The sequence below is a fragment of the Otolemur garnettii genome, unplaced genomic scaffold (assembly GCF_000181295.1).
Source record: "Otolemur garnettii isolate 467f Iridium unplaced genomic scaffold, OtoGar3 scaffold00218, whole genome shotgun sequence".
NCBI lineage: Eukaryota > Metazoa > Chordata > Mammalia > Primates > Galagidae > Otolemur > Otolemur garnettii.
In genome coordinates, this window is record NW_003852613.1 from 947,536 (window position 1) to 956,516 (window position 8,981).

At 50.6% G+C, this 8,981-nt stretch overlaps 1 protein-coding gene across 1 annotated transcript in view; it reads right to left on the reverse strand.

Moving 5' to 3' along the window:
* Positions 1–2,079: 2,079 nt before the first annotated feature.
* The window catches only part of ZNF74 (zinc finger protein 74), a 10,988-nt gene continuing 4,086 nt past the window's right edge, over positions 2,080–8,981 (reverse strand). Inside the window, exons 3-5 of the mRNA XM_003801730.3 lie at positions 6,124–6,250; positions 5,523–5,618; positions 2,080–4,080 (exon numbers count right to left, since the gene is read on the reverse strand). Of these exons, the coding sequence (XP_003801778.1) occupies positions 2,441–4,080; positions 5,523–5,618; positions 6,124–6,250 (1,863 nt within the window). The 3' untranslated portion in view covers positions 2,080–2,440. The remainder of the gene's footprint in view (positions 4,081–5,522; positions 5,619–6,123; positions 6,251–8,981) is intronic.

An 8,981-nucleotide genomic window follows, 5' to 3' on the forward strand; every position in this document is an offset into this window, starting at 1 on the left:
TTTTTTTGAGACAGTCTTACTCCGTCACCCTCAGTAGAGTGCCGTGTCGTCATAGTGCACAGTGATCTCAAACTCTTGGGCTCAAGTGATCTTCTTGCCTCAGCCTTCCAAATAGCTGGGACTACAGGTGGCTGCTACAGTGCCAAGCGAATTTTTCTATTTTTAGTAGAGACAGGGTCTCACTCTTGCTCAGCGTGGTCTCGAACTCCTGAGCTCAAGGGATCCTCCTGTATCAGCCTACCAGAATGCTAAGATTACAGGTGTGAGCCACCATGCCTGGCTTGGACACCAAAATTCTAACAGTCCTGTCACCAGGGGATGGACAAACAGGGGTTGTTGTTGTCATTGTTGTTTGGCAGGCCCATGCTGGATTCAAACATGCCAGCTCAGGTGTACATGGCTGGCGCCCTAGCTGCTGAACTACAGGCACCGAGCCAGTGATTGATCTCTTAATAATGAAACATATACTAAAAACATACCAAAATAATTCCCAAAGATATTCATTTCCTTTATGTTAAAATTTTCATCTCTAGAAACCCAAGAAAACACCAGAGAACTTTAATGCAAAAAGATGTTCAGTAAGATGTGATTTGTGACAGTGAAAAATATGGACATAACTTCACCGTCCAACAAAAGAGATCCTAATAGACCAGATGGAACTCTGTGCCTCCGTGTAGCAGTATAAGGACAGGTCAGCTACTTGGGAAAAAAATTCTGCTATGCAGTTAAGGGGGAAGAAAAGATAGAAATGATAGATACACCATGTTTGATGTAAAATGCTAATGTGAACAAAGCAGAAGGTAATGTATCAAAGTGCAAAATGCAGTTTTATTAAGAATTATGGGAGTGGCTCAGCACCTGTGAATCAAGTGGCTAAGGCCACATATACCTAAGGTGGCGGGTTCAAATCCAGCCCAGGCCCACCAAACAATGACGGCTGCAACCAAAAAATTGCCAGGCGTTGTGGTGGGCGCCTGTGGTCCCAGCTACTTGGGAGGCGGAGGCAGGAGACTTGCTTGAGCCCAGGAGTTGGAGGTTGCTGAGAGCTGTGATGCCATGGCACTCTACCCAGGGGGACAGCTTGAGGCTCTGTGTCAAAAAAAAAAAAAAAAAAAGAATTATGGGAGTTTTATTTTTCTTAAGTCCACATTTTCTGAAGTGTGGTTGTTTATCTTCGTATTTAAAAACACACATTGAGGGTAGCGCCTGTGGCTCAGTGAGTAGGGCGCTGGCCCCATATACCGAGGGTGGCGGGTTCAAACCCGGCCCTGGCCAAACTGCAACAAAAAATAGCTGGGCACTGTGGCGGGTGCCAGTAGTCCCAGCTACTTGGGAGGCTGAGGCAAGAGAATCGCCTAAACCCAGGAGTTGGAGGTTGCTGTGAGCTGTGACACCATAGCACTCTACTGAGGGTGGCAAAGTGAGACTCTGTCTCTAAAAAAAAAAATATTGAAAGTATTTCATCAACGATAGCATTCTATATAAATGTAAATATTATCACTGAGAGGGCAGCTTATTCATGTTTAGAACTGAAATACATTCACTCCAAATTAACTCTGGCTTCTAATCTCTGTGGAGAGTGTAGGGATGGGGAAGGTCGCCTGTTTGGGGGGGTTTGTACAACAGTCCCCCATGGGACCACGGAGCCCACTATCTCCCTGGGCTATGGCTCCCCCTTCTAGGGAGCACTGTGAAGGCCCCCCCCACGAGCGGGGCTGGTGACCAGCTATATAGCTGGAAGAGAGGCCCTGCAGGGCGGCCTCACCAGTCTGGAACAGCCTGCCCAGTCCAGTCCCAGTCAGGAGAGGGATGCTTCCAGACCCAATCCCTGGACGCCTGGGCGCTTCCAATTTTTCATCAGGGACTCAGTGGCAAGGCATGTTGTTAGCACGTCAGGCCCTGGCTACACTGACGCTGGGCCATGCTGCCACCCCTGCTGGAACACCCCTCACTGTGTTGTCTTAAAGGATGGCTCTGTAGTGGAGCTATTTACATGAGGTAAGTCCAGGAAATTCACTTTTTTCAAATGCCCACCATCTGAGTTTATTTTCTCCTCCAGAAATATAACAGTTCTCTGAGAAGTAAAACTGTTCATGATTTTTCTATTTTATTATTACTCTGAGTGTAACAGTTTACAGAGGAAATTTCAGCTCGAACTACGCCTGTCCAAGGACAGGATAGCTGATAGACTTTTTTTTCTTTTAATCTGTAGGGAAGATTTATTTCCTTGTCAATGATTTCCAGACCCAGTAAGGAAACAGATGACAGGACTTCCTGAAATGGTCCTTACCACCCGCCTCCTAAAGTGTATCCTTGTAGGGAAGTGTCCTGGCAAGTTCCCGACTGGGGACAAGGCAACGCTCAGGCTTCTGGAGGAACAGGTGGTCCGTAGCCAGGAAGGAGCTAGAGTGCTTTCCTTGTTGGGTGACTCAGGAAGTGGCTACATCATGTCAGTTGCTGAGGTTTGCTCCCGGGGGAAATTCCTGCTGGCTGGGGGCTGGACCACACACAAGAGCTTGGCCACATCTAGCGCCTTCACCGGGTCCCCGTCCCCGGCCACCCCGTCCCTGGCGCCCAGCAGACTGCCCTGCATGGGCATGTAGTAGGTGCTCAGCAAGTGCTCGTTGAACTGGAGGGCGAAGGGCCTCTCAGGACTGTGCAGCCTCCGGTGCTCCCGGAGGTGCGCGCTCCAGCCGAACACCTCACCACACTCGTCGCACTTGAGGGCCTTGTCCCCAGAGTGAACCTTCTGGTGTTTGATGAGGCAGTGGTTCTGGCTGAAGGCCTTGCCGCACTGGCCACACTTGTAGGGCTTCTCGCCGGTGTGCACGCGCTGGTGCACGATGAGGGACGAGTGGCAGCTGAAGGCCTTCCAGCACTTGCTGCAGTCGAAGGGCTTCTCTCCAGTGTGCACGCGCTGGTGCACGATGAGGTAGGAATGCGAGCTGAAGGCCTTGCCGCACTCGTTGCACTTGAAGGGCTTCTCGCCGCTATGGATGCGGCGGTGCACCACGAGGTAGGCGTGGCAGCTGAAGGCCTTGCCACAGTCACCGCAGGCGAAGGGCTTCTCGCCCGTGTGCGTCCGCTGGTGCAGCGTCAGGCGCGAGCGGCTGTTGAAGGCTTTCTCGCACTCGCTGCACTTGAACGGCTTGTCCCCGTTGTGGATCTTCTCATGCACGGTGAGGGACGAGTGGCAGGTGAAGGCCTTGCCGCAAGCGCCGCACTTGTAGGGCTTCTCGCCGGTGTGGATGCGGTGGTGGCGTGTGAGGTGCGTGCGCTGGTTGAAGGCCTTGCCGCACTCACCGCACTTGTAGGGCTTCTCGCCCGTGTGCACGCGCAGGTGCATGTTGAGCAGCGAGCTGCAGCTGAAGGCCTTGTCACAGGCGCCGCATTTGTAGGGACGCTCACCCGTGTGGGTGCGCTGGTGCACGTTGAGGGATGAGTGGCAGCTGAAGGCCTTGCTGCACTGGCCGCAGAAAAAGGGCCTCTGGCCAGGGCGGCTGTGCCGGTGCCCCAGCAGGCCCGCGCCCCACGGGGACGCCCTGCCGCGCTCACTGCACGCACGTGCCCCCTCCCTGCCCGGCCAGCGCTGTGGCATTGCCCGCACCGTGCCCTGCCCGGGGGCCTCCCCGCGCTCCCCGAAAGCCGTGCTCGCACCAAGCTGGTGCGCGCCCAGGAACTTCCTGGGCTCGCCAGATTTGAAAGCGCTTTCCCCAGCACATGTCCTCCGGGCAGCTCTGATTCCATCCTCAGTGGACCGGATGTCCTTGCCCTGTCTGCCTTGAGAGTGTCCTCCTGGAGGAAGGCTGTGCAGCGTAAAGACGGCACACCCGAGGGGGCATTTCTCCTCGGACTCCCTGGGACCTGGCTCCATAGGGATGTCCCCGGGGGTGGCAGACGCTCCAAGCCAGCGCACGGCTGGGCTCTGCTGCAGAGCATTCACCAGGTTGTCCCTAGCCCATGCCTCGTTCCAGCTGGCACTGAGAAGGCTGGGCAGAGTCAGCTCCAGGGACGGCTCTTCTTTGCAAACGTCCTGCTGGCGAGAGGACGCCTCCTTCGTCTTGGGCCTAGGTTCCCACTCTGTAAGAAATCAAAAAAGGAGTTTCCTCTTAATAGACGGAAGCATGGCACTGGAATTCGGAGTTTTTATTTGTTTTGAGACATAGTTATGCTTTGTACTCAGGCTGGTGTACAGCGGCACGATCATAGCTCACAGCATATATTAACCAAACAGAAACATTACTTTTTAAAAACTATAATTTTGGCAAAGAGAGCAGACAGCAGTGAAGGGAAGTGGTGGGAAGCAAAGTGCAAGAAGTTGGGGCTCCAGCTGCCAACACGGTTTGGGGTCTGGGGTGGTGTGTGGGGGAGTTGGGAGGACTGCGGAAGGTCTGGAGAGGCCGAGGGGCTACCTGGCCATGCCCAGGCCCTGTGGCTCTGTGTTTAGCTGCATGTTGCAGCCTTTCCCACAAAAAGGCCAGTGTCTCACACTTCCCAGATACCTGCACACTCAGCAGGCACTGTTCACTCAACTTGTTTTTTGCGAGACTCTCAGTCTGTCACCCAGGCTAGAGTGCCATTTTTTCAGCCTAGCTCACAGCAACCTCAAACTCCGGAGCTCAAGCAATCCTCCTGCGTCAGCCTCTGGAATAGCTGGGAGTACAGGTGCCCACCACAATTCCTGGCAAATTTTTCTATTTTTAGTAGAGAATAGAATAAATTTTTCTATTTTTAGTAGAGCTGGGGTGTCTCGCTCTTGCTCAGGCTGGTCTCGAACTCCTGAGTTCAAGCAATCCACCTGCCTCAGCCTCCCAGAGTGCTAGAGTGAGCCACCACATCTGGCCTACTTTTTTTTTCTTAATTTTCCTTAGGCTGGGGCTGGGTTTGAACCTGCCATCTCTGGCATATGAGGCCAGCACCCTACTCTTTTGAGCCACAGGCACTGCCCACACCGGGCCTACTTATTATCCACTAAATCAGGCTGCAACTGTTCAATCCACCTATTCATTAACTGACTCAGAGAGAAGTCTATAGGAACAAAAATGTCAGGGAAGAAAAACTGAGACCGACTTCTGCTCAGGACCTGTCTCTGGCCACTTTCACTTGGGAAGGCCAGCACCTTGGCCATGGCCCAGTGGGTGTAGCTGACCCTGAGCCTGAACTGACCCTGGCCCTGGTCAGTGCTGTGTCCCCCTGTGTCCTCACTGCTCCTGTCCCCTCTTCTTGGTGATTGAAGCCCCAATCCCAATCCCATGTATACTACAGGCCCCCAGCAAACTCCCCTTGTTAAATGTTTCCACCCAACAGGTATGATTCCTGTGTCCCCATTAGCTAGCCGGCGTCTGGTTGGTTTTGTTCACTGCCATATCCCCAGTACCGGTCCTGGCTCACAGTCAGTGCTTAGGCCATGTTGGAGGCAGGGAAGGTCTAGCAGGAAACCAGGCAGTGGGAATATAGAAGGAAAACCGGAGCCACATGAGAAGAGGAAGGCCCAGCACCTTCCCGCTGTGTCTCTGGCTCACCTGGACAAGGCCCTCCAGGGACTTCCGTCTGCACCTGCCACGGCTCCTCACCTCGTTCCAGATGGGAAATCACGTCTGGCTTGCAGACTGGAGGCCCTGCTCATGGGAGAAAGCGGCAGGGCTAGGTGTGCTGTGGCTCTCCAGGCCCAGCTGACCTTCTGAGACACCTCGTGAACAATGAATAACAGTGGATGTGACATGTACACCATCACCCTGGAACCAGTAGCCTCAGGGACTCTCAGACACAGAACCCAAATTGCAATGGATCCTCTGAAGACTGCACACATGCTGACACTCTCCCTTCATTGCAGGGGGACAGCTCCAGGACAGGCTGGGTTCCAGGGCCCCAAGTCCCACTCTCCTCCCTAACAGTAGTCCTCCCTCTCTGCCCCCCACCTGCAACCAGGGACAACTCCAAGTGAGGGTGCCACCAGCTGCCATGCTCCCCACTGGGGACTCTTGGCATGACAGAGGAAAAGGCTACGTCTCCCATGTTGTGACACGTCTGGAACCAGGGCTGGTGCTAAAGGCATCCTTAGCATCTCCCATGTGACAGAGGCTGAGTGAGAGTGGACACCTAGCTTTGAGGGAGCCCTCTTACCAAGGGCAAGAAGGTTCTGGTAGTTTTCCAACATCACATCCCGGTATAGGGCCCTCTGAGGGGAGTCCAGCTGACCCCATTCCTCTTGGGTGAAATCCACAGCCACATCCTTGAAAGTCACCAGTTCCTGAAATGACATGCACCTGTCACTCACCCAAGACACCAGTGCCTCTGTCTGCAGGGTTCCAAGGCAGACACAGATTAGTGAAGGGCCTTTTGAGTACAGGGTTAACCTCAGGTGACCTTCTCCCAAGCACAGAAAGTTATGCTGTGGACATTAACCATGGCTGAGTTGGGGACCAGGGTCAGGAGGGGGGGCTGGGAATTGGCACACGTGCTCCCCACCAGCCTTTTGGACTGGAAGGGAAATTCTAAATGGACACTGCTGGACCCTGGCAACTTGAGGTGGGGTGGGGGGGCTGCACATGGCTGCTGCACAATGCACCATATCCTGTGTGAGATGCTCTCTCCTTTCTTGGGTCAAGAATTTCAAACTTAAAAAACTGGAAAGAATAGTACAAAGAACCCAGCAACTCTATTCAAAAGTCACTATTAGAAAAGGATCCAATCCGAGTAGAAACCATTATTACATTTGAAGGATGGGAACCTTGTATACACCAGCAAGTTCTATGCCCCCAGGGACCAAGAGAGTCCACTTGGAGTCCCCATCTGACTTCTGACTACCTTCTACTCCTTCCTGCTTCAGACCTCCCTACTCCCCTGGCCTGGCATCCCAGCTGCCACCCCAACCCAGACTAGCTTCGATCTCTGAAAGGACCAAACTAATGCCAAGTAATTTCACTGCAGCCCAGAAAAAAATCCCAGAAACATTTAAGGGATTCCAAAAACCCACTGAATAAAGTAAAATTCACAATGTCTAACATCCAATCAAATAACTAAAAGGAAAAAAGTTAATGAAATCAGAGGAAATAAGAGTATACTAGAATATAGAAAAAAACTAACTGGGCATTATTGTGGGCACCTGTAGGAGTGCCAGCTACTTGGGAGCCTGAGGTAAGAGGATCATGAGGTTACTGTGAGCTGTGATGATGCCAGGGCACTCTACCCAGGGCAACAGAGTCAGGGTCTTTATCCCAAAGAGAAAAAAAGAGTATACTAGAATAGTATTTGTTTACCTCAAAAGAAGGCATCAAGGAAGAGAGAAACAAAAAAGATACAAGATATAGAAAACAAATATCAGGGCAGCGCCTGTGGCTCAGGAGTAGGGTGCCGGCCCCATACACAGAGGGTGGAGGGTTTGAACCCAGCCTCAGCCAAACTGCAACAAAAAAATAGCCAGGCATTGTGGTGGGTGCCTGTAGTCCCAGCTACATAGAAGGCTGAGGCAAGAGAATCACCTAAGCCCAAGAGCTGGAAGTCGCTGTGAGCTGTGACACCACAGCACCCTACTGAGGGTGACAAAGTGAGACTCTGTCTCTAAAAAGAAAAGAAAAGAAAACAAATAGCAAAATGGCAGATACAAATCCAATCATATTAATAATTCCATTAAATATGAATGGTCTAAACACTCTACTTAAAAGGTGGAGATTGTCAACCTGAATAAAAAAGAAAGACTCAACTACATACCATGTAAAGAAACCCACTTTTTTTTTTTTTTTTTTTTGAGATAGAGTCTCACTTTGTTCCCTTGGGTAGAGTGCCGTGGCATCATAGCTCAAGAGTTTGAGTAATCTCAAACTCTTGGGCTCAAGAGATCCTCTTGCCTTAGCCTCCTGAATAGCTGGGACTACAGGCACCCACCACCACACCAGGCTGAGTTTTTTATTTTTAGTAGAAATGGGGTCTCATTCTTATTTTCTGTCTCAAAAGCAAACAAACAAACAAACAAAAACCAAAACTGACAGGACAATTAACTCTATCATTCAATTAACTGATATTTAAAGAACACTTGAGCCAAAAAAAGCAGAATATACATTCTGAAGTAGGCTTGGCACCTGTGGCTCAAGTGGCTAAGGCGCCAGCCACATACACCTAAAGTGGCGGGTTTGAATCCAGCCCAGGCCACCAAATGGCTGCAATCCAACCTGGCTCCTTCTCACTTTGGGGCCCTTTTGACGGCTGCAACCAGAAAATAGCCAGGCGTTGTGGCGGGCGCCTGTGGTCCCAGCTGCTTGGGAGGCGGAGGCAGAAGACTCGCTTGAGCCCAGGAGTTGGAGGTTGCTGTGAGCTGTGATGCCACCGCACTCTACCCAGGGGGGACAGCTTAAGGCTCTGTCTCAAAAAAAAAAAAAATACATTCTGAAGTGTGCACAAAACATATACCAAAGTAAACCACACTCTGGGAAATAAAATGAGTTTTAGTAAATTAGAAAAATTCACTAAGAATAATGACTAGCACAGAATTAAACCAGGAATCAGTAAGAGGAAGCTATCCGGAAAATGCCCTAAATATTTGGAAAGTAAACAACATGCTCCAAAATAACATGTTGGCTGAAGAAAAAAAATCACAAGGGGAAATGAGAACCTATTTCAAACCAAATATAAAAGAAAATATAACATAACAAAAGTTGTAGGATAGAGATAAGACAGTGTTTAGAAATTCATAGCATCCCAGCTACTATCACTTGAGCCCAGAGATTTGAGGTTATAGTGAGGGATGGATGATACACCACCATATTCCACCCTAGCAACAGAGCAAGACTTTGTCTCCAAAAAACTCCCCAAAAAACTAAAAAAAGAGAGAAATTTATAGCATTGAAAGCTAATATGAGAAAATAAAGGTGTCAAATCAATATCTAGTTTTTACTCTTAAGAAACCAAAGTAGGCTCGGCGCCTGTGGCTCAAGTGGCTAAGGCGCCAGCCACATACACCTAAGGGGGTAGGTTTGAATCCAGCC